The sequence below is a fragment of the Megalobrama amblycephala genome, unplaced genomic scaffold (genome assembly GCF_018812025.1).
Source record: "Megalobrama amblycephala isolate DHTTF-2021 unplaced genomic scaffold, ASM1881202v1 scaffold201, whole genome shotgun sequence".
NCBI classification, from domain to species: domain Eukaryota; kingdom Metazoa; phylum Chordata; class Actinopteri; order Cypriniformes; family Xenocyprididae; genus Megalobrama; species Megalobrama amblycephala.
Genome location: NW_025953337.1, coordinates 51,553 through 78,564, shown reverse-complemented (window position 1 = coordinate 78,564; position 27,012 = coordinate 51,553). Strand labels below are relative to the sequence as shown.

The following is a 27,012-nucleotide window of genomic DNA, read 5'->3' as shown; positions in this document are numbered from 1 at the left end:
GCTATAGAGCAAAATAACGAAGAGGAGCAGTGTGAATTGTATATTGACAGCATCACAATTGTGAATACAAACAAATGTACAGGACCTAGCCAGCAAACAATCAGATTCAAAATAGACCCTGGTGTGGAAATTAATGCAATACCAAATAACACTTTTAATGCATTATTTAAAAGAGTGCCCATAGCACCACCTGCACAATCTGTTACAGCCTATGGAGGCAACGCATTGGAAGTCAGAGGCACCTGCATGCTAGAATGTGAGCACGACAAGCACTCTGCACTGCTAGAGTTCCATATTCTCAATGCCAAAGCACCGCCCATCTTAGGTTTAAGTGCCAGTTTAGACCTAAACATCATTAAACTAATAATGGGAGTAAGTAAAGAGGAAACAAATACATACAATGACCCGGAGACCATACTAAAGGAGTATGCAGATGTTTTCCAGGGCATTGGAGAATTCGCTGGAGAATGCACATTCCAGTCAACCCACACACAGTGGTCAACCCTCCATGCAGAGTCCCCATCTCACTATGAGCTCGGCTGAAGAAGGAGCACAACAAAATGGAGGACAACAACAATCATGGTCAAGGTAACTGAACCCACTGAATGGGTTAATGCCCTAGTGGTAGTCGAGAAACCTAAAAGCCAAAAGTGTCTAGACCCCAGAGACCTCAATAAGGCTATCCAGCGGCTCCACTACCCACTCTCCACACTCAAAGATGTCACCACAAAGCTCACAGAAGCCCACTACTTTAGTGTCCTAGACACCAGGTCAGGTTACTGGGCCATTAAGTTAAGCATAGAATCATCAATGCTGACCTCATTTAATACACTGTTTGGCAGGTACAGGTTCCTCCGACTACCCTTCAATTCGGCGCAGGACGAATTCCAGAGGTGTGTGAATGAAACGTACAAAGGCCTCAAAGGTGTTGCTGCCATAGTTGATGACATCCTTGTATTCGGTAGGGACAAAAAGGAACACGACAGTAACCTAAGAGCCAAGCTACAACGCACGAGAGAAAGAGGACTGAAACTGAACCCCAACAAATGCCGTGTCGGCGTTCAAGACGTCAGCTGTTTTGGCCACAGGCTCTCATGTGAAGGCATTAGCCCAGACCCACAAAAGGTAAAAGCCATACAAGAGATGCAGCCACCACAGTCCATGCCTGAGCTAGAGACCTTGCTCGGCATGGTCAACTACTTGGCCAGATTCACGCCGCACTTCTCAGAGGTAAATGCAGACAATTGCTAAAACAAGATTGCGAGTTCATATGGGATGCTGTCCACGACAGAGCGTTCAAGCAGATCAAAGAACTGATCACAAATCACCCAGTATTGACATACTTCGACCCAAAGAAGGAACTCACATTGCAAGTAGATGCCTCAAAGAGTGGCCTAGGTGCAGTTCTACTCCAACACGATAAGCCTGTCGCCTACGCATCCAAATCACTTAACAGTACAGAACAGAATTATGCCCAAATAGAGAAGAGAAGGAGCTGTATGCTATACTGTTCGGGTGTAAGCGTTTCCATGAGTACATGTACGGCAGAACAGTAACTGTGGAATCCGACCACAAGCCACTGGAGGTGATACTCAGGAAGCTTCTCACCTCAGCCCCCCCTCATCTCCAGAGGATGATACTCCAACTCCAAAAGTACAATATTCACATCCTCCACAATCCTGTCACGTAAAGCTATCGAATATCGTGACGACAGCTTAAGTGAAGGCATGGATGCGCAGATACACACTGTGATAACCAACATCCAAGTAAGTGACAACAAACTGAAGGAAATAATAGCAGCGACAGCACAAGACACCCAGCTTATGGCACTGAAGCAGGCCACAAAGACCGGCTGGCCCGACAAATGCAGACAATGCCCACTACTCATTCGGGAGTATTGGAACCACCAATGTGAAATTTCCGAAATTGATGGCATAATGTTCAAAGGAGAGAAAATCATAGTCCCCCAGAACTTACGAAAGGACATGCTAGACCGCATTCATATGGGACATATGGGCATGAAGAAATGCAAGAACAGAGCGCGAGACCTTTTATTCTGGCTGCAAATGGGGCAGGAGATCGAATCAATAGTGGGACAATGTAACATTTGTCAGGAACGACGCAGTGCCAACACCAAAGAACCCTTACTGTCACACATCATCCCTGAAAGACCATGGCAGGTGGTAAGAACTGACCTGTTCACATGGAACGAACAGAACTACATCATCATAGTGGACTATTATAGTTGATACTTTGAGATGGAAAGGCTCCACAGCTGCACTGCATCAGCTGTCATCACCAAACTCAAGGCAGCCTTTGCGCGCCATAGCATACCCGAGCGTGTCATCAGCGACAACGGCCCATGCTACAGCACAGAGGAGTTTCACAGATTTGCAGTGGCATGGGATTTCAAACATACCACCACGAGCCCCAGATATCCTCAAAGCAACAGCCTAGCGGAGAAAACTTAAATTCCCCAGCTGAACTCTTGATGAGCCGCAGGTTACGATCAATTCTTCTCATAACTGCTGCACGACTCCAGCCCCAAGTCACCCCTCAGCACGTACTCTTGAAACCGCAGAGGGGCATGTCAACGCAGACAACAGTTATACTACAGCAGGTCTATCAAAGCTCTACCCCCCTTAGCAGCAGGGACACACATCCGTTTCCACCAACAGGATGGCTCATGGCAGCCAGCCAAGATAATACAACCTGCTAGCACACCCAGGAGTTACCATATCCAAACAGAGGATGGACAAATGCTGCGACGCAACAGACGTCACCTCCGCTAAATGAGCGAGAGCCCAAGTACACCAGCCTACACCACCCCACAGTGCTACCCCAGACCCTAACCTGAACTCGCTTAACAGCCAATTAGCCAGCCACAACAGGAACAACCTAGCTATACCACAAGATTTGGCCGTGCAATCAAGCCCAGACAAATTCTTGATCTATAATCACAACACTAACCAGTCACGCAGAACAAAATCGCTATTATACGTTCATGCCATGTTAATATGAATCGTTCATGTTATACTGCCCTTAAGCAATACAAAAGAGGATAGTTACGTTTCCAAGTTAGTCTACCAGGTTGGCATCTAAATGCATTCGAAGCCTTAAGGAGCCAAAGGGAGCATTTCATACCCTTATTGTTATATCAGACGCATTTGACTTAACCATTTGAAGGTTTTCATTTCTATCAAGGGTTGTTAATAATTCGAACCCAATTTGATAATGTTTGAGTTTGAGTTATGTAAAATTGTTTTAGTGAATATGTACACACTTAGTGATCATGCCACATTTCTTTAAAGAGGGAGATGTAACATCCTGATGTTATTAATGCTTCAGTTACACTGAGTACGACATACTGTGTGACGTCATTATCGCGAGACTACCGGGTTGTATGAGAATCTCATGTGTGCTAAGAGGTCTGAGTAAATAGTGATCGAAGTTACACCAGTCTTTTCTCTTTATTGTATATAAAAGTTAATAAATTGCCAAAGGGCAACCATAACAATCATGACGTAGAGTTTCGGGTACATGCGCATTTGAAAGAAAATTGACAGAACTTATGTTTTGTTGTTATCTGAACACGTTATGTAAAGTTTTCCATTTCCCTTCACGTTGAGGTTGATATAACTCATCCTATTGTGTAGTGAGACACTGCAAGTTGACAGGACATGATTTTATTTGTCCACCTGACTAAAACCCAGAATCATTTTTTACAGTGAGTCGATGATCTTTTCAGGTCCAGATTGTTGTCAGGTAAAAACCAATCACCTTTGAGCATGCTGGCAAATGAAATTAAGTCTCTTGTCGGGGCTGGAGTTTAACACTCTGAGGTCTGAGGTATCGCCGGCGATACCACCGCGGTTTTTTTCTTACAACTGTGAAAGAGACTCAAAATACTCTGTCAATGTGACACATACAATTAAGAGCTATACACCATTTTAATCTGTGGAATATCTTATTTTATTTGTGTACACTCAGAGTAAAAACACAATGTTGTGCTTTTTGCAAAATAAAGAAAACTAACATGATGCGTGATCTCTCGTCTCCCTCTGAACGAAGTCCAATCTGATAGTTCTCAGAAAATGAACTATAACTTAGTGAATACTAATCACAAAAAAATTAGACTTATGTCTAAAAAATGTTGAAATGTCAGGTTTTAAATCGTGTAAGTCAAATCGAAAACAAAAATTCTCTGTTTATGTAATCTGTATGAAAAGAGAGCCATGTCCGAAGTCCGTGATTCAGCTCATTATCTGCTAATGCGGCCACGCCCACAGAACAAGCACTATTCTGACGCAAATTCAGTCAATACATGCATACATCGTCTCAATCGTGTATTTATTGTCTTGAAAAGTGTTTTGAATAGCCATAGTTAGCAATCTCTGGCCTCTGTTAGTTCAGTTAGTTCCTGGATTGCCTATTCTTCTTTAGCAGGCATTTGTGGACTAACGGTGCACAGAGCGCCCTCCGGCTGCAAGTATGAATTGAAAACACAGTATCCCGCACTCATAGTGATGACAATAAATATTGAATCAATATTACTCCTCTGTATAGAAAATTGACAAACATATGAGAATCCATCAATATTTCTCCAAATGTGCATGCTTTTAAGCTAAAAGCCTATATAAAGTGCCATAGAGGTAACATAATTGTTCAGACACTTTGCATCACAGAAATACATTATATTTTAAAGTATATAATAGAATATCATTATTTTAAATTGTAATAATATTTCACAGTATTGCTGTTTTTTTTTTTTTGTATGTTTGATTTACACCATGATAAGCTTTGAAATATGATCACAGAGGGTTTTTTTCACAGCCTACCTGACTGAAAGAGCTCATTATTTATGCAGGTCATTAGAGCTCTTTATGCGATTCTTTTGTCTTCTCACGTGTAAATGACCCATTATTCATGATGATTCACGCCTCCACGCATACTGTGTTTCTTGACCAAAGATGTTTTAGAAAATTTAAATCTCTCTATTGTTTTATATGAAGGAGTAGGAAGGAAGCAAAAACTCTAGTCTACAACCTCCAATACCCAGAAGTCTTGTGAACACAGATTTAATATTATTTTTTTGGCCTTATTTCAGTGACTTAAGTTTTTTGTTTTTTCAATAACCACGCATAAACGTTATTCGTTCAAAAACACAAACATGTACATACATGTTCCTCACATATTATGGTAGCCTAGTTTGTGCTGAATACAGTGTAATGACACTTTTGTCATTTATATGTTTATGAACAACTGAAAAAAGCACAAATGTCAGGGCATGTCAAAACTTCTCCAGGCCCCAAATCAGCCTCAGACTCCTTGGTTGGTTAAACTTTGCGACAAAACTTAACTTAGAACCTGCTTAGAACACGAGACTCTCAACGGGAAGTGTCCTATGAGACACAGTGCTCTTCTGTAAGTTGTCATGTGACGTATTAAAGAACGACATCTATTGTTTGAATTTTGTTATAAAATGGACTGAATTTGAAAGTTGACACGTTTTTTCGGATTAAAACTAACAAAGCTCAAAGATTATTGCAATTACTGGATATGTTCTGATATATACGGTAAGCCTGAAACAGAGCATGACAATATAAAGAAGCAAAGTCATATGATTTAATATGAAGCGTCCGTAATACTTATTATGGTTGTTCAAAGTAAAGTAGTGAGATGATTTGTTGATCCTAATAAGCATAAACATAATTTAGCTTTGTATATAAAGTTTCAAGTTATTTGTATTTATAATTGTTATATGAGATAAACTTAATCTTTAAAACGTTATGGACGTGACAGAGCATTGAAGCGTTGTGACCTCTTTATTTTATAAATTCATCAGGCAGTGCTGTTATGACAAAATGAGTGTATTTATTTCTTAGGCAAGTCTCCATCTCTCTGCAAAATGCTTACTGTTAAAATAAAGTTTAAAAATGGTGTCTTTGATCCCTTTTTTTAAAAGCATGAAATATGGTTGGTTGAAAATTTAATTTAAGCATTGTTGCTTACCTCATATGTTGTGGATAAATAAGGCAATTTTCTTAAAATTTCTGTTAGAGCACATTAATACAGTATATTACGGACCTAAATGGACAACTTAAAAAGGGTTTTGTTCTTTTGGTAAAAATGGAATTGACTATTGGAATGACTATGGAATTGAAAAATGGAATGACTAAAAAAGGTTAACACATCAAATTGTCTTGCCCAATCCAGTTCATTAGAAGCATCATTATATGTTTCTTGTATAAACAGAATATCTATTTTCTCAATTTTATTTCATTCATATAATTCAAACCTTTTCTTCTCTTCTTGTGCACCATTAAATTGAGAGAAGCAATATGAAAATCTTTCATCGAAGAGAAGAAAAGGATATACAAGAAACACAAAAAGAAATTAATCTCATAAGAGTGTAATTTTAATTCTTGTCAATACCAACATTAATACCTTACTGGGAATTTACCTTGGTGAGAATCTTTAGTCTTGGTGAGAATCTTTCAGTAAAAAGACCTTCACTCTTAAATATTTTTGCTTTCTCTACGAATTGTTCTAAATCAGGGAAATACTCTGTAATGTGCACATTCCTTTTTTTTTTGTTACTCTCAGAAAGAGCTTAATGTCATACACTGTAAGATTGCTTCAAAATTTCATTTTGAGGTTGATCATAGGAAATGCTACATTCTGAAAGATCAGTTTCACTCTCAGTGTCAGTTTGACTCAACTCAATATTTTCCATTCTTTTCAATTTAATATAATGGCTCTGTTTAATTCTCCTTTTTTGCGGTGCTTTGGAAATGCATTCATCCTGATCTTCCAATAAACACTGATCTCCTACCAGCTCCAAGTCGTGGTTCTTTTCAGAACTCTGTTTATTACCCAAAGAACTAGTTGACTGATTTCTATCAGACACAGAATCTTTTTCCAACTGTACTGCTGCCAATTTTTCTTTCTCCCTTTGCTTTGAAGTTCATGCAATGTTTTCCTCAACTACATCCACTATTGTGGGCTCCTCATTCCTAACATTTTGTTCTACCTCTTCCACTTCACCTAAGTTTTCACCTGAAACCGTAGACACTTTTTTTCTTGGATTTCTCTTCCTTTCTCGAACAAGGCCTCATGATATGTCCTGTTTCACCACAACTAAGGCATTTCATGCTGTTTGTTGTGGCAAAAACCACATAGTTAAAGTCGTCATGGTTCAGCTCTTTTGGCTGGAGCCATCCCAGGGACTCCATATGTGTACTGCCCTCGGCCAGTCCATATGTGTATTCCCATATAATACCCCCCTTTGGGTGGGTTGTGGTCTCCGCAGCGTCCCTTGGGGCACGCTTTCCCAGTGTTGTCCAAGTCTTACTGAACGGGTCATGCGGAACAGCAGTTGACTCTCTTGGCGTAAGCACGGTCCCTTCTCTGTCCCAAGGTGCACCGGGATGCTGAGGCTTACACTGGTCACTGGAAGGGGTCAGTAACTGTGATGTTTTATTAGGGATCCCAATTTGTTGGTTCACTTCTGAGGTATGCTGAATGTGACCGACTGAAAGAGAATGTCTCGGTTACAAATGTAAGGGAACGGAGATGAACATCCCGTTGCCACAGTTCCTGTGCCACCGCTGAGCGCGGGCCACCTGCTCATCTCCTCAGCAAAAAACAGTGTTAGTGCACCCACTTCTGCATTTATACCCGCACCGCGGGGCGATCATGTGATGCAAAGCTTGCACACCAATGTCCATTGGCTTGTTTAGTTTACACTTGAAGGTGATAGGGCTTTCATGCGATATCCCAATTTGTTGATTCACTTCTGACGTACGTCTCCATTCCCTCCTTCAGGGAACAAGGGTTACATTTGTAACCAAGATGTTTTATTAACCATTATATCATTGAAAGTTACACAGTGTACCTTTAAGCTGACAAAGAATTCTGTTCAAAGAATTTTGTGTTAAAGCACCTCAATTTATTTTACTAGGAACTGCAAGATCTGGGAGGACTGAAAAACATCTCTGTGGAGCTTCCTGATTGGCCAGTTAGTGATGACACGGTGCTTCACTTGGCAACTGCTGAAGCTCTAGCAACAGGTTGGTCCAGTTAACAGAATTATGATGTTGATTATTCTGAAATGTAACAAATATTATGATTCATGCAGGAAAAGCGGGTGAGGAGCTACTGCATGAGATTGCCTTTCACTATGTGGAGGGAATGAAGGACATGGAAGGGAGGAAGCCAGGACCATCAAGCATTTTAGGTATGCATCAACACAGGGCTTTAATAAACAAAAGTTTTTATTTCATGTCTACAGATGTGGCTATTAAGAATGCTCATAACAGGGAAAAAGATTCTGCAATTTCACCCGGTGCCACATGGGACCATGAGTGATGCTCTGGCACAAGAAAGACATGACCTGTAGGGGCAGTAGTTGTGTTTCATTCGGTTGGTGCTTCTCAAATGGAAGGCTGCATTATACGAAGGCTGCATATCTCAGCTGCCACGTCACCTGCCACGTCACCAAACGTCGCTGAAGGCCATCCCAATTTGAAGGCTGCATATCTCAGCTGCCACGTCATCATACATTGCTGAAGGCCATCTCAGTTTGAGGTTTGAGAGATACACAGACAGAGACCCGCACACAGACACCCCCACCCCACACACACACACACACACACACACACACACACAGTCTGAAGGAGTGAGAGAGGAGAGCAGGAGGGAGGGTGTGGGGGGTTTGCACAAGAGAGAGTCTATGTCTGTGTGTGTGTGTGTGTGTGTGTGTGTGTGTGTGTGTGTGTGTGTGTGTGTGTGTGTGTGTGTGTGTGTGAAAACTGCACATTCAATCCAAAATATCTGACTTCCTGTTGGTCAGAGCTAATGACTGTAAATTAGAAAGTTGTCCGGCTTAATGAGAACAATAAGTGTACCGAGTTTGGTGACTGTAGATTAAACTACCCCCCCCCCCCCACACACACACACACACACACTTTTGTCAAAAGGTTGCGCTGTAGAGCCCCTGCTCCCCGCCCGTTTCTAAGGCTTTGCCAATGTCTACTGTATGACGATATTGATGTGTGTGTCGAGTTTCATCCAATTTGAAGCATGTTAAGAGCCTCAAAAATGCCCAAGAATATTATAAAAGTTTGACGTGTTGCCATGGCAACAATACTTAAGATATCACAAATACATTAACAGCTCTACATCTGCCATGTTTTAACATTATTGTGATGAAGTTTGAAGCAAATTGGGTAAAAATAAGAGGGTGATCTCAAAGCATTTTAAAAGAGATACACTTCCTGCTGCCAGTTGGTGGCGCTATAACTTAGACTCACAATAGTCACATCCATGTGATCGGACTATCACAGCCAACACACTGCTAAAGTTTCATAAAGATCAATCAATGTATGCAGAAGTTATAACACACTTCCTGTTTCCCTTTTCTCACCATAAATTCATTGCCTCGCCACGGCCAAACCGTTCAAGATATCAAAAATCTGCTGGCAATTTTTCATCATCAATGTCTTTCCTTCATGCTGACCGAGTTTGGTGGTAATCGAATTAATTGCCTAGGAGAAGTATATCAAATTCCTGAGCATGCACCCATAATAGCTGACTTCCTGTTGAGGTGACGTATAACTTAGAGTACGAAAGTTGTTCGGGCCGATGAGGTCTATATATGTACCGAGTTTTATACTTGTATGTGCGAGTGTGTTTGATATATAGCCCCCTGCCATGCCCGGGTACCAGCTTCTGCCCGGCCCTGATGGCTGCGGATTCCAATGTGTGTGCCAATTTTCAAGAGTTTTTGAGCATGTTAAGGGCCCCAAAAACCCCAAAAACTTAGAAAAAAAAAAATAATAATAACGAGCAGCGATGACGGGCCAAAGCCCGGTGGCACCGCCACCCCGGTGGCTTCAGATCAACTGTGCACGACGGGCAATGGGCATTTAAAACGGTTAAACATAAAAGGACTATGTCAATTTCACACCACATTTACTGCAGCGGCTGATGCTCGTATGATGACAAACCACAAAAACCACATCCATGAGATTGTTTAAATTGAGATGACTTTCATGATACAGAATGTTATAAGTCAATTTCAAATGAGTGCAGAATATCATCATAATCTGAAATGTCTGGGTTTTTTCTCATGGCAAGTTCAGACTGCATGATTTTAGCCCTGATTTTGGCTCGCGGACAGGTTTTGTGAAATCACAGAAAAATGCCCGAAATCACAGGCAAATCGGTGCTCGTTCACGCGAGTGACAATCACATAGTGTGAATGAGCAAAGACACGATCTGAGAGAATCGCAGACGCCCGTGAGATATTTGGCATGGATATTTGGCATGGACCTGAATCTGGACCTGTCGGCGATTCAAAATCCTGCTGTGTGAAGTGTTCTGACTGAAAACTACATCGGCAATGACTGACAGCCAATGAGAGAGCAAGATACAGAGCAGCGGGGAGTTCGGAGAGGAGTTATAGACCACAATATCAGCAAGCATGGCTTTGTTCACATAAACATTACAATTCTATCAAACAGAACCAAAGCACAAACATTTGCTTGACCATCTGCAACAGCAGCACATTTAAAAGTTATGTATTTACCTCCCACTCTCGTTGCAGAACACACAATCCACAGTCTCCCCAACCATTTCCTCCTCCATATTCTTCTTTTCTTTTTTTTGTTTTCGCTGCAAATCAGCGCATAGGCAATTCGTATTGCAAGCTTTGTGCGGGCTATCGTTTTTAATAATAAACCCAGTCTCACGTGAGAACTCCAGTCTTGCACACGTGATATTGCGTTGTTCCATTGTCACATCTCACGTGTGTTTGGTTGTGAAACGTAGTTTGCGTGCCAGACAGAGTTGTCGGCGATTCTTCCAATTGTAAAGTCATGCAGTGTGAAACCTTCTATCGCCGATCCATCGTGCAGTTTGAACACAGCAGCGACTGAATGCTGGCCAAGATACTCATGCAGTGTGAAAAGAACAGTGATACGACTACTTTGAAAATCGTGCAGTCTGAAATCGGCTTCAGACAACCCCTATAAAAAATTCTAGACCAAATTACATACTGTTATTTGTGCAAACTCCATAGTGCTCTGAAAAAAACTAATCCAGCCTTATTGCGAATGTCTGTGATTGCTGATGTTGTATAATCCTCACACTTCTCTTCATGTGTTTTTTGACCTCCCTGAGCTGTTGTTTGTGCACCAATCTTATGCACCAAAAGCATGTTTTCATTTAATTTCAATATATGTGGTATACAATGAAAAAAATAAAAAAAATAATAAATGGAGCCAAATCACAGAACCTGCAAAGACAATTTTAATGTCAGTCTCAGGAAATAGTAAGGTACATGTCTAGATTTTTCTGCTCACTTATGCAAGTTTATTTTAAACAGCCACTTTTATAAATTTTATTTTAATACATTTGAATTATATCAATAAATAATTAATTAAAAAAATTATTTTAGAAAATGATTTAGAAAACTATTCCTGTACCAATAGGGATATAGTGTCATAGTTCAATTTCAAATGAGTTTGAAGTTATAAGAACACACTGCAAATGATATTTTAATTAACCTAATTATCAAACAAATAATGTAATACTATGTTGTCAGTGGCCTACAAATGCACTGGCTTGATTAGCTGCTTCAGGTGTTTTTGAATAAAATGTGTCTGCAAAAAAAAGGGTTAAATAAATGATCAGGGGTGTAAAATTCTCTCTCTCTCTCTCTCTCTCTCTCTCTCTCTCACTCAAACACACACACACACACACACACACTGGTGTGAGGAGTCAGGGGGAGAGGAGGGGGGAGAGGAGGAGGGAGGCTGGGTTGCAATGAGAGAGAGAGCCTACGTGTGTGTGTGTGTGTGTGTGTGTGTGTGTGTGTGTGTGTGTGTGTGTGTGTGTGTGTGTGTGTGTGAAAAATCCACATTCAAACCAAAATATCTGACTTCCTGTTGGTCAGAGCTAATGACTGTAAATTAGAAAGTTATCCGGCTTGATGAGATCTATATATGTGCCGAGTTTGGTGACTGTAGGTTAAACTAACCCCCCACTTTTGTCAAAAGGTGGTGCTATATAGGCCCTGCTCCCTGCCATTTCTAAGTCTTTGCCCATGTCTACTGTATGACAATACTGATGTGTGTATCGAGTTTCATACAATTTGAAGCATGTTTAGAGCCTCAAAAATGCCCAAGAATATTATAAAAGTTTGACGTGTTGCCATGGCAACAATATTTAAGATATGACAAATACAGTAACAGGTCTACATCTGCCATGTTTTGACATTATTGTGATGAAGTTTGAAGCAAATCTGGTGAAAATAAGAGGGTGATCTCAAAGCATTTTGAAAGTGACACACTTCCTGCTGCCAGTTGGTAGCGATATAACTTTGACTCACAATAGTCACATCCATGTGATCGGACTATTACAACCAACACACTCATGAAGTTTCATAAAGATCAATCAATGTATGCAGAAGTTATAACACATTTCCTGTTTCCCTTTTCTCGCCATAAATTCATTGCTTCGCCACAGCCAAACCGTTCGAGATATCAAAAATCCGCTGGCAATTTTTCATCATCAATGTCTTGACTTCATGCTGACCGAGTTTGGTGGCGATCGGATTAATCGTCTAGGAGGAGTATATCAAATTCCAGAGCATGCATTTTTCAAACAACCCATAATAGCTGACTTCCTGTTGAGGTGACGTATAACTTAGAGTACGAAAGTTGTTCGGCCCGATAAAGTCTATATGTGTACCGAGTTTTATACTTGTATGTGCAAGCGTGTTTGATATATAGACCACGTTTTCTGACCCAATTCAAGGGGGCGCTGTCGAGCCCCCCTGCCACGCCCGGGTACCAGCTTTTCTCCGGCTGTAATGGCCGTGGGTTCTGACCCGTGTGCAAAATTTCAAGAGTTTTTGAGCATGTTAAGGGCCCCAAAAACCCCAAAAACTTAGAAAAAAAAAAAAAAAATAATAATAATCCTAAAGAAAACAAAAGGGCCTTCAGCCCCTTACAGGGCTTTGGCCCTAATAATAAATATAGCTGCGAGCAGCGATGACGGGCCAAAGCCCGGTGGCACCGCCACCCCGGTTGCTTCAGGTCAGCTGTGCACAGCGGGCAATGTGCATTTAAAACCATTAAACATAAAAGCACACATATGCATACACAGAGAGAGAAAAAGATATATATAGACAGTGTGACACAGACATAGACCCACACACAGACATAGACCCACACACAGACACCCCCCACCCACCCACACACACACACACACACACACACACACACCCGATTGAGCCTGAGGTAGTATGGGGGAGGACAGAGAGAGAGAGAGGGAGAGAGACTGAGACAGACTGAGAAGATCATTTTAAACAAACAAACAAAACAAAAAAAATCTTAATTGTGACATAGTCTTTGATAATTTTTTAAATATACCTGCACAAACAGTATAATTAAAACAAATTATTTGTTCTATATATATAAAAATGATTATATATGTTTGACTTATCCAACCCTGTTTTACAAATAGGTATATGCTGCCCTCTAGTTGTTACTCTATGTATGACATTAATTATATTTGATTGAAAAATGGATTAATCTGCCTATTTTTAATTACACATGCTTTTTGAATTGGAAGAAAATGAATAAAATGTGTTTATTTCAAACATCTATATTATTCTATATATAAATTAATTGTGTATAGTGTTTTTTTTTTTTAATAGAGAATATGAGTCATTCCGTTTACTTTTTTTTACATTACTTCAATCTATTACCATGGCAAGGCGGTTCGAGATATCCATTATCCGTTTTCAATTTAACATCTTCAATGTCTTAGCAACATGTAAAAAATGTTTGGTCTGAATTGAATAAACTCCCTAGAAGTAGTAGTTTAAAATTCAGAGCCTGTTTAGTCAAAAAATCCACATTCAAACCAAAATAGCAGACTTCCTGTTGGTCGGAGCTAACGACTGTAAATTTGAAAATTATCCGGCTTAATGAGAACAATAAGTGTACCAAGTTTGGTTACTGTAGGTTAAACTAACCCCCCCCACTTTTGTCAAAAGGTGGCGCTATAGAGGCCCTGCTCCCCGCCCGTTTCTACGGTTTTGCCCATGTCTGCTGGTTGATATCTCTGATGTGTGCATTGAGTTTCATGCAATTTGAAGCATGTTAAGAGTCTCAAAAGCTTCCAAAACTAATATTAAAGTTTGATGCGTTGCCATGGCAACAGTGTTTGTGATATCACTATTCTTTTCAAAGGTCTACATTCACCATGTCTTGACATTATTCTGGTGAAGTTTGAAGCAAATCGGATAAAAATAAGATGGTGATCTCAAAGCATTTTGAAAGTGACACACTTCTTGCTATCAGTTGGTGGCGCTATAACTTTGACTCACAATAGTCACATCCATGTGATCGGACTACTACAACCAACACACTCGTGAAGTTTCATAAAGATCAATCAATGTATGCAGAAGTTATAACACACTTCCTGTTTCCCTTTTCTCGCCATAAATTTGTTGCCTCGCCACGGCCAAACCGTCGAGATATCAAAAATCCGCTGGCAATTTTTCATCATCAGTGTCTTGACTTCATGCTGACCGAGTTTGGTGGCGATCGGATTAATCGTCTAGGAGGAGTATATCAAATTCCAGAGCATGCGTTTTTCAAACAACCCGTAATAGCTGACTTCCTGTTGAGGTGACGTATAACTTAGAGTACGAAAGTTGTTCGGCCCGATGAGGTCTATATGTGTACTGAGTTTTATACTTGTATGTGCAAGCGTGTTTGATATATGGACCATGTTTTCGGACCCCATTCAAGGGGGCGCTGTCGAGCCCCCCTGCCACGCCCAGGTACCAGCTTCTGTCTGGCTGTAATGGCCGCGGGTTCTGACCCGTGTGAAAAATTTCAAGAGTTTTTGAGCATGTTAAGGGCCCCAAAAAACCCCAAAACCTAAAAAAAAAAATAATAATAATAATAATAATAATTAAAGCTGCAAGCAGCGTTGAGAGGGCCCTCGCACCCGGGCTCACCGCCACCCGTTGGCCTCAGGAAAACAGTGAACAGTGGGCGTCATGCATTTAAGTGAGTGAATACAGGAGAATTATGCCAAAGTCATTTCGAAATGCCACACTTCCTGTGGCCAACAGGTGGCGCTTTTACCGTAACTGAATTTTGCCATGTTGATGTCTTCAGGCCAGGAATATCATTGAACACGTGAAGTTTGAAGCAGATCGGACATTGTATGCCTGAGTTACAACAACTTCCTGTTTCTTTCGTGGCGTTAATCGCATACATTAGCACTCAGCCAAGTGTTGCATGATTTAACGTGTTTCTAGCATGTCTGGTACTTCGTGGCATGAGGAAATGTGAATCTGGTAGTGAATTACAGTATAAAGCATGCCACTTCCTGTTGCCAGCAGGTGGCGCTATGACTAACTGAATATTATCATATAGACGTCTTTAGGCTAGGACTCTTATCACACATGTGAAGTTTGGAGCAGATCGGACATAGTATGCCTGAGTTACAACAGTTTCCTCTTTCATGGCGAAACATCAGACTTTGTCAGGCCGCCACGGACACGCCCTTCAGCGAAAACTCAAGATCTTTGATATTTATCATCGCTAAGGTCTTAAGATTAGACTGACAACATATGATGTTGATCTGGTTAAATCTCCATGAGGAGTTAATCACAGTGTAAAACATGTCATTTCCTGTTGCCTGCAGGTGGTGCTATGACTGTAACTGAATATTGTTATGAAGATGTCTTCAGGTCAGGACTCTAATAAAACATGTGAAGTTTGGGGCAGATCGGACATTGTTTGTCAGAGTTACAACAACTTCCTGTTTCATGGCGAAAACATCAAACTTTGTCAGGCCGCCACGGACACGCCCTTCAGTGAAAACTCTAGATCTTCGCAATTTAACGTCACAAAGGCCTTTAGATTAGACTGACCAAAAATGACATTGATCTGATTAAATCTCTAGGAGGAGTTCGTTAAAGTACAACGTCTGGAAAATGCAAAAAACGGTGAATTAATTCAAAATATCTGACTTCCTGTTTGGTTTCGGATTTCGCTCCAAGAGAATTTTTTGTAGGTACTGGGCTAATAAATGTGTGTACCGAATTTCAAACCCCTAGTGTTATGTAGCGAGCGGGGCTGTACGTTAGATGGCGCTATCGAGCCATTTTGCCACGCCCAATTCCGAAACCCATAACAGACGTAAATTTTCACCACTTCTGACGCGTGTGCAAAGTTTCATGAGTTTTCGAGCACGTTTAGGCCCTCTAAAATGCGATTTACTTTGGAGAAGAAGAAGAAGAAGAAGAAGAAATATAGCTGCGAGCAGCGATGGCGGGCCCAAGCCCGGTGGCTTCAGGGCAACTGTGCACAGCGGGCAATAGGCACTTAAAACGGTTAAACATCAAAGGACTATGTCAAATTCACTCCACATTTACTGCACTACAAGGTGCCACTATAGAGCCCCTCCTCCCTGCCCATTTTCAAAGGATTACATGTGCCAAGTTTTAACATTATTCTGATGAATTTTGAAGCAAATCAGGTAAAAATAAGAGGGTGATCTCAATGTATGCTGAAAGTGACACATTTTCTGCTTCCAGTTGGTGGCGCTATGACTTTGAATCACAATAGTCACATCCATGTGATCAGCCTTGTACAACGAAGACTAAGCCGAAGTTTCATCAAAATCAATTAATGTATGCAGAAGTTATAACACTTTGTTTCCCTTTTCTTGCCATAAATTCGTTGCCTCGCCACGGCCAAACCGTTTGAGATATCCAAAATCCGTTTGCAATTAAACAACTTCAATGTGTTAGCAACAAGTTAAAAAAAGCTTGGTGTAAATTGGATAAACCCTGTAGGAGTAGTAGTATAAAATTCATAGCCTGTTTTTTCAAAAAATTAACATTCAAACCAAAATAGCTGACTTCCTGTTAGTCGGAGCTAATGAATGTAAATTAGAAAATTGTCCGGCTTGATGAGAACAATATGTGTACCGAGTTTGGTGACTCTAGGAAAACTAACCCCCCCACTTTTGTCAAAAGGTGGCGCTACTGAGCCCCTCCACCACGCCCATTTCTATGGCTTTGTCCATGTCTACTGGTTGACAATATTGATGTGTGTGTCGAGTTTCATGCAATTTGAAGCATGTTAAGAGCCTCAAAAACACTCAAGAATATTATTACAGTTTGACCTGTTGCCATGGCAACAATATTACAAATATCAAAAATCCTGTCATAGGTCTACATCTGCTGTGTATTGACATTACACTGATGAAGTTTGAAGCAAATCAGGTAAAAATAAGAGGGTGATCTCAAAGCATTTCAAAAAGTGATACACTTCCTGCTGCCAGTTGGTGGCGCTATAACTTTGACTCACAATAGTCACATCCATGTGATCAGACTACTACAACCAACACACTCGTGAAGTTTCATAAAGATCAATATATGTATGCAGACGTTATAACACATTTCCTGTTTCCTTTTTCTCGCCATAAATTTGTTGCCTCGCCACGGCCAAACCGTTCGAGATATCAAAAATCCCCTGGCAATTTTTAATCATCAGTGTCTTGACTTCATGCTGACCGTGATTGGTGGCGATCGGATTAATCGTCTAGGAGGAGTATATCAAATTCCAGAGCATGCGTTTTTCAAACAACCCTTAATAGCTGACTTCCTGTTGGCGTGGCGTTTAACTTAGAGCACGAAAGTTGTTCGGCCCGATGAGGTCTATATGTGTACCGAGTTTCATACTAATACGCGCAAGCGTGTTTAATATATGGACCAAATTTTCAGATTTTTTTCAAGGGGGCGCTGTCAAGCCCCCCTGCCACGCCCGGGTACCAGCCTCTGCGGCGTCCTAATGGCCGCGGATTCCAATGTGTGTGCCAATTTTCAAGAGTTTTTGAGCATGTTAAGGCCCCCAAAAAGCCCCGGAAGACGGAAAAAAAAAAATAAAAAAAAAAAAAAAAACGAGCAGCGATGGCGGGCCCAAGCCCGGTGGCACCGCCACCCCGGTGGCTTCAGGGCAACTGTGCACAGCGGGCAATAGGCACTTAAAACGGTTAAACATCAAAGGACTATGTCAAATTCACTCCACATTTACTGCACTACAAGGTGCCACTATAGAGCCCCTCCTCCCTGCCCATTTTCAAAGGATTACATGTGCCAAGTTTTAACATTATTCTGATGAATTTTGAAGCAAATCAGGTAAAAATAAGAGGGTGATCTCAATGTATGCTGAAAGTGACACATTTTCTGCTTCCAGTTGGTGGCGCTATTACTTTGAATCACAATAGTCACATCCATGTGATCAGCCTTGTACAACGAAGACTAAGCCGAAGTTTCATCAAAATCAATTAATGTATGCAGAAGTTATAACACTTTGTTTCCCTTTTCTTGCCATAAATTCGTTGCCTCGCCACGGCCAAACCGTTTGAGATATCCAAAATCCGTTTGCAATTAAACAACTTCAATGTGTTAGCAACAAGTTAAAAAAAGTTTGGTGTAAATTGGATAAACCCTGTAGGAGCAGTAGTATAAAATTCATAGCCTGTTTTTTCAAAAAATTAACATTCAAACCAAAATAGCTGACTTCCTGTTGGTCGGAGCTAATGAATGTAAATTAGAAAATTGTCCGGCTTGATGAGAACAATATGTGTACCGAGTTTGGTGATTGTAGGAAAAACTAACCCCCCCACTTTTGTCAAAAGGTGGCGCTACTGAGCCCCTCCACCACGCCCATTTCTATGGCTTTGTCCATGTCTACTGGTTGACAATATTGATGTGTGTGTCGAGTTTCATGCAATTTGAAGCATGTTAAGAGCCTCAAAAACACTCAAGAATATTATTACAGTTTGACCTGTTGCCATGGCAACAATATTTCAAATATCAAAAATCCTGTCATAGGTCTACATCTGCTGTGTATTGACATTACACTGATGAAGTTTGAAGCAAATCAGGTAAAAATAAGAGGGTGATCTCAAAACATTTCAAAAAGTGATACACTTCCTGCTGCCAGTTGGTGGCGCTATAACTTTGACTCACAATAGTCACATCCATGTGATCAGACTCCTATAACGAACACACTCGTGAAGTTTCATAAAGATCAATATATGTATGCAGACGTTATAACACATTTCCTGTTTCCTTTTTCTCGCCATAAATTCGTTGCCTCGCCACGGCCAAACCGTTCGAGATATCAAAAATCCCCTGGCAATTTTTAATCATCAGTGTCTTGACTTCATGCTGACCGAGTTTGGTGGCGATCGGATTAATCGTCTAGGAGGAGTATATCAAATTCCAGAGCATGCGTTTTTCAAACAACCCTTAATAGCTGACTTCCTGTTGGCGTGGTGTTTAACTTAGAGCACGAAAGTTGTTCGGCCCGATGAGGTCTATATGTGTACTGAGTTTCATACTAATACGTGCAAGCGTGTTTAATATATGGACCAAATTTTCAGACCTTTTTCAAGGGGGCGCTGTCGAGCCCCCTGCCACGCCCGGGTACCAGCCTCTCCGGCGTCCTAATGGCCGCGGATTCCAATGTGTGTGCCAATTTTCAAGAGTTTTTGAGCATGTTAAGGCCCCCAAAAAGCCCCGGAAGACGGAAAAAAAAAAAAAAAAAAAAAAAAAAAAAAAAAAAAAATAATAATAATCCTTAGAAAAACAAGAGGGCCCTGCGCGAATTTTCGCTTGGGCCCTAAAAATAATAATAATCCTTAGAAGAACAAGAGGGCCCTGCGCGAATTTTCGCTTGGGCCCTAATTAAAGCTGCAAGCAGCGTTGAGAGCCCGCCGCAGTCCCGGAGCAGCCCGAGCCCGCCGCAGTCCCGGAGCAGCCCGAGCCCGCTGCAGTCCCGGAGCAGCCCGAGCCCGCCGCAGTCCCGGAGCAGCCCGAGCCCGCTGCAGTCCCGGAGCAGCCCGAGCCCGCTGCCGTCCCAGAGCTATCTGCTCTCCCTGATACGGCCATGGAGGCCGTCACCGAACTGCCCGCTCTCCTTGATACGGCCACAGAGCAGCCTTGGTCGGCCCTGCCACCACCGCCTGGACCATTTGCTCTACCGCTGCCGCTCAGGCCATCTGCCCTACTGGCGCCACCCGAGCTCCTTGCCCATGAACCCGCCAATGCCTCCCTTGATTTCCCCAAGAACTTTTTGGGGGGGGGCAGTATACCTAGGGGTGGGGAGCTGGGGGGTGGGGACCCTGCCCAGCCACTGCTGTCATGGCCATTCATGGACTGTAGGCCACTAGGGCCATGTATGGACTCTGACCCGCTGGGGTCACCCATGGACTCTGACCGGCCGTGGCTGCCCAAGCCGCCTGACCTGCCGTGGTTACCCAAACCACCTGACCTGCCGTGGTTACCCAAACCACCTGACCTACCGTGGTTACCCAAACCACCTGACCTGCCGTGGTTACCCAAACCACCTGATCTGCCGTGGCTGCCCGAGCCACCTGACCCGCCTGACCTGCCGTGGTTGCCCGAACCACCTGACCTGCTGTGGCTGCCCGAGCCACCTGACCCGCCGTGGAGTTATGGCACTCCTGACCTGCACTGGCTGCCCGTAGCACCTGACCCGCCATGGTTACCCGTGGCGCCTGATCCACCGTGGCTACCCTGGAGCCTGCATTGGAGACCATGGTCCCGCTATAGCTCCAATGCACCCACCCTCCCTCCCTATTCGTGCCTTTTACGTCGCGAGGACGCGCCTTCCGGAAGGGGGGCGTTATGTAACGATCACCGTCTGTTCCTGTCACTCCCCGGACTACACTTCCCACAATTCTCCCTGTCAGTCACATGTTCACTCCACACCAATCACCTATCGCCACATACAGCCATGCACACACTCCTCACTAATCACCACACCCAGCTGCAGCTTGTTACCTGGACTATAAAAGGACTCTCACTCACACCATCTAATCGCGAAGTCTTGTTTACCCTGTGTGACATTTCCGAGCGTTTCCCTGTGTTTATTGCCTGCCTGTTTATTGTTACCGATCCTGCCTGTTTCCTGTTTATTGACCCGTTGCTGCCTGTCCTGACCCTTGCTTTGTACACCGACCCGTGAGTGATATCTACCTGCCTCGATCCACTGCCTGTACCTTGACCACGACTCTGCCTGTCCATTGCTGTTCCTGTTTGCTCCTGATTTACCCTGCCTGTACGACCACGCTTACACCTTTTAATAAAGCTGCACTTGAATCTCCTGCCTGAGTCTCCATTCGTAACAATTACATACTGTTATTTGTGCAAACTTCACCGTGTTCTGAGAAATCTAATTTAGCCTTAATGCGAATGTCTGTGATTGCTGATGTTGTATCCACCTTATTCCAACGCCCCATGATGCTTTGCACGAATTATGGGAGTAATTTACGTTAAGCTGTAAACAGTCAGTGATAGACACTATGAACGCAGTAATGCATTTTATTTTTAAACTGGGTACAATGAGATGACATTATTCTACTCACCCTTCAACCAACGAACAATAAATGGACATTTAAAAGTGAGTGAACATATGCTATAGTGATATATATGCATTATGTAATACGTTGCCTTAATAAAAATGTTCATGAACTTCAGCATTGTGTGATACTATTTCAAAGTGATTTCCATTTTAATAAATTGTATTTACCTGTGAAACAAACCTGGAAAGAGACGTGAGGCTTTGAGGAGATTCTTTGTGCATTCCAGTGAATTATTAATGGGATGTATTGTAAATTATATAGAAAGAACAGACCACAAATGTGCAGTATATGCTGTCCTTTTTCATACTATTACAGCAGTATGCAAAGAGACAAAATAAAATGTTCTGGAGGATAGAAAGCAGCTGCTGAAAAGAGCTCTTGCCATAGATATTTTTGTTATAACATGTTATATTACAATACCAAGCGTTATGTAATTCTCATGATGTCTGAAAATAAAACATGAAAAAAAAATTGACAGTTTATGTTTTTGACCTCCCTGAGCTGTTGTTTGTGCCCCAATCTTATGCACCAAAAGCATGCTTTTGCAGTGTGTTTTTATATTTGAATTAACCCTAATTATCAAACTAATAATGTAATAATATGTTGTCAGTGGCCTACAGATGAACTGGCCTGATTAGCTGCTTCAGATGTGTTTGAGTAAGGGTTGAGAATAAACTCTTAAGCACAGTGAGGCTGTAAAACTCTCTCTCTCACTTTCACTCAAACACACACACACACACACACACACAGAGGGAGGGGGTAGGGGGACTGAGACCCTACGTCTAAGAGAGCTTAAGTGTGTGCGTAAGAATGTTTGAAAAATCCACATTTAAACCAAAATATCTGACTTCCTGTTGGTCAGAGCTAATGACTGTAAATGAGAAAGTTGTCCAGTTTAATGAGAACAATAAGTGTACAGAGTTTGGTGACTGTAGGTTAAACAAAACCCCCCACTTTTGTCAAAAGGTGGCGCTGCAGAGCCCCTGCTCCCCGCCGTTTCTAAGGCTTTGTCCATATCTACTGTATGACAATAATGATATGTGTGTCGAGTTTCATCCAATTTGAAGCATGTTAACGGCTTCAAAAACGCCCAAGAATATTATAAAAGTTTGACGTGTTGCCAAGGCAACTATTTTTGAGATATAACAATTCTTTTCAAAGGTCTACATCTGCCATGTTTTGACATTATTGTGGTGAAGCTTGAAGCAAATCGGATAAAAATAAGATGGTGATCTCAAAGCATTTTGAAAGTGACACGCTTCCTGCTGCCAGTTGGTGGCAGTATAACTTTGACTCACAATAGTCACATCCATGTGATCGGACTATTACAACCAACACACTCGTGAAGTTTCATAAAGATCAACCAATGTATGCAGAAGTTATAACACATTTCCTGTTTCCCTTTTCTCGCCATAAATTCGTTGCCTCGCCACGGCCAAACCGTTCGAGATATCAAAAATCCGCTGGCAATTTTTCATCATCAATGTCTTGACTTCATGCTGACCGAGTTTGGTGGTGATCGGATTAATTGCCTAGGAGGAGTATATCAAATTCCAGAGCATGCGTTTTTCAAACAACCCATAATAGCTGACTTCCTGTTGAGGTGACGTATAACTTAGAGTATGAAAGTTGTTCGGCCCGATAAAGTCTATATGTGTACCGAGTTTTATACTTGTATGTGCAAGCGTGTTTGATATATAGACCATGTTTTCTGACTCAATTCAAGGGGGCGCTGTCGAGCCCCTCTGCCACGCCCGGGTACCAGCTTTTCTCCGGCTGTAAAGGCCGCGGGTTCTAACCCGTGTGCAAAATTTCAAGAGTTTTTGAGCATGCTAAGGGCCCCAAAAACCCCAAAAACTTGGAAAAAAAAAAAATAATAATAATCCTAAAGAAAACAATAGGGCCTTCAGCCCCTTACAGGGCTTTGGCCCTAATAATCCTAAAGAAAACAATAGGGCCTTCAGCCCCTTACAGGGCTTTGGCCCTAATAATAATAATAAGAATCCTAAAGAAAACAATAGGGCCTTCAGCCCCTTGGGCTTTGGCCCTAATAATAATCCTAAAGAAAACAATAAGGCCTTCAGCCCCTTGGGCTTTGGCCCTAATAATAATCCTAAAGAAAACAAAAGGGCCTTCAGCCCTTTACAGGGCTTTGGCTCTAATAATAATAATAATAATAATAATAAATATAGCTGCGAGCAGCGATGACGGGCCAAAGCCACCGCCGGTGGCCTCAGGGCAACTGTGCACAGCGGGCAATGGGCATTTAAAACAGTTAAGCATAAAAGGACTATGTCAAATTCACACCACATTTACTGCACTATAAGGTGGCGCTATAGAGCCCCTCCTCCCTGCCCATTTCTAAGGCTTTGCCCATGTCTACTGGCTAACAATCCTAATGTGTGTGTGGAGTTTCAAACAATTTGAAGCATGCTAAGAGTCTCAAAAGCATTCAAAACGAATATTAAAGTTTGATGCGTTGTGAAGGCAACTGTGTTTGAGATATCACAATTCTTTTCAAAGGTCTACATCTGCCATGTCTTGACATTATTTAAATGAAGTTTGAAGCAAATAGGGTAAAAATAAGATGGTGATCTCAAAGCATGCTGAAAGTAACACATTTCCTGCTGCCAGTTGGTGGCGCTATAACTTTGACTCACAATAGTCACATCTATGTGATCAGCCTTGTACAATGAAGACACAGCCGAAGATTCATCAAAATCAATTAATGTATGCAGAAGTTATAACACTTTGTTTCCCTTTTCTTGCTATAAATTTGTTGCCTAGCCACGGCCAAACCATTTGAGATATCCAAAATCCATTTGCAATTAAACAACTTCAATGTATTAGCACCAAGTTAAAAAAGTTTGGTGTAAATTGTATAAACCCTGTTGGAGTAGTAGTATAAAATTCATAGCCTGTTTTTTCAAAAAATTAACATTCAAACCAAAATAGCTGACTTCCTGTTGGTCGGAGCTAATGAATGTAAATTGGAAAATTGTCCGGCTTGATGAGAACAATATGTCTACTGAGTTTGGTGACTGTAGGAAAAACTACCCCCCCCCCACTTTTGTCAAAAGGTGGCGCTACTGAGCCCCTCCACCACGCCCATTTCTATGGCTTTGTCCATGTCTACTGGTTGACAATATTGATGTATGTGTCGAGTTTCATGCAATTTGAAGCATGTTAAGAGCCTCAAAAACACTCAAGAATATTATTAAAGTTTGACGTGTTGCCATGGCAACAATATTTAAAATATCAAGATGTGTTATAACTTCTGCATAGATTGATTGATCTTTATGAAACTTTAACATGGATGTGACTATTGTGAGTCAAAGTTATATCGCTACCAACAGTATATCAAATTCCAGAGCATGCGTTTTTCAAACAACCCGTAATAGCTGACTTCCTGTTGAGGTGACGTATAACTTAGAGTACGAAAGTTGTTCGGCCCGATGAGGTCTATATGTGTACCGAGTTTTATACTTATATGTGCAAGCGTGTTTGATATATAGACCATGATTTCGGAACCCGTTCAAGGGGGCACTGTCGAGCCCCCCTGCCACGCCCGGGTACCAGCTTCTGCCCGGCACTGATGGCCGTGGGTTCCAATGTATGTGCAAAGTTTCATGAGTTTTCGAGCATGTTAAGGGCCCCAAAAACCCCAAAAACCTAAAATAATAATAACAATAATAAATATAGCTGCAAGCAGCAATTACGGGGCCAAGCACAAAAACGGCACAAGAAGCAAGCCAACACGACTGGGAGCATCAGGCTAACTGCAGCAGTGAGCAATTAAAGACTTATTAAGATCATTTTAGGTAAAAGAGCTGAAAAATGATCAAAAATGAGGATTTACTGGTTCATCACTTTCCTACCAATAGGTGGCGCTGTGTCCAAATTGTTGTGGTATGCTCAGAGTGAGGTGACAATGACACTTGCAAAGTTTGGTGTCAATATGTCAAAGCACTGAAGAGATACAGCTTCAAGAGTCGTTTTTGCATCATGCCTCAAATTCTTTGCTCTGGTATACGAAAACCGTTTGACATATCGACTTGAAATCCATAACTTTTTGTCGGCATGGTCTGAAGATGACACAGTTCAATTTTGGTGAAAATCGGAGCAACGGTCTAGGAAGAGTTCGAAAAAGTAGGTTTTTAAAGAAAAACAATATGGCAGACAGGAAGTTCAACTGACTATGGCAAATTTGATATCTGTGTTCTCAGCATGGCCCAAGGAATCAACTGAGACCAGTTTCATTACAATTGGTGAATACAGTCAAAAGTTATTAACATTTTTGTACATTTTGTTATAACTTTTGGCCACAAGGTGGAGCTGGTCCGAATCTTCTCAGGCTCCTTCAGGGCATTGTGCTGATGACCCATACCGAGTTTTGTAAAGATACGCTAATGCGTTCGTAAAATACAGCATTTTAGCACAAAATTCAAAATGTCCGATGGCCAAAATTGCTGATATGGTAATAATGGTTATCATTCGACTCGGCATGATGCCCCGAATCCAACGAGACCAAATTTATGATTTTTGGACAAACCCAGCAGAATTTATAAGCAAAAATATCCATTTTTCATATTTCCGCACCAGTAGGTGGTGCTGCGCCGAAACACTGCATGGTACCTCAGGTCATGCTTGTGATGCCATGTACCAAGTTTGGTCTGAATACGATAAAGCATTGCGGAGATACAGCCTTACTTCTGTTTTCGCAAGCACTACGTACAATTCGTTTGCGAGTTTTTCGAAAACAGTTTGAGGAATCGACTTGAATTCCATAACTTTTTCTCAGCATGGTCTGAAGATGATCTGATTCAATTTTCATGAAAATCGGAGTAACGGCCTAGGAGGAGTTTGAAAAAGTACGTTTTTCAGAAAATTCAAAATGGCGGAAAATTTTTCATGACGGAAAATGACGTCATAGGGTGCATTCGATTCGGCTTGACCCAACGAATCAGAGGAAAAAATAATTTTGTTTCTAGCCCTTATGGTTCAAAAGTTATTAACATAAACATAAGTGCAAATTTGGACAGCTGGTGGCGCTAGAGGCATTGAATTAGAGACTCCAAATTTGCTATGGACACAGTTCAGACTGTCCTCTAACTGTGTGCCAAATTTCACAACTTTTTACCATACGGTTCTATGGGCTGCCATAGACTTCAAGAGCGGAAGAAGAAGAATAATAAATATAGCTGCAAGCAGCAATTACGGGGCCAAGCACAAAAACGGCACAAGAAGCCAGCCAACATGGCTGGGAGCATCAGACCAACAACAGCAGTGTGCAATTAGAAAAAAAAGTTATTAGCATTTTTGTCAATTTTGTTATAACTTTTGACCACAAGGTGGCGCTGGTCCAAAACTTCTCAGGCTCCGTCAGGGCATTGTCCTGATGACCCATACCAAATTTATGAATTTTTGTCAAACCCATCAGAAGTTACAAGCAAAAATAGCCATTTTTCATATTTCCCCTCCAGTAGGTGGCGCTGCGCCGAAACACTGTGTGATGCC

General features: G+C 41.7%; 1 protein-coding gene across 5 annotated transcripts in view; it reads left to right on the top strand.

The window, feature by feature from the left end:
* adprh (ADP-ribosylarginine hydrolase) overlaps positions 1 to 27,012 on the top strand; it is a 145,102-nt gene that overhangs the window by 88,986 nt on the left and 29,104 nt on the right. For all 5 annotated transcript variants that reach the window (XM_048179509.1, XM_048179511.1, XM_048179508.1 and 2 more), the window contains exons 3-4: positions 7,964 to 8,072; positions 8,141 to 8,239. In XM_048179509.1, the coding sequence (XP_048035466.1) occupies positions 7,964 to 8,072; positions 8,141 to 8,239 (208 nt within the window). The remainder of the gene's footprint in view (positions 1 to 7,963; positions 8,073 to 8,140; positions 8,240 to 27,012) is intronic.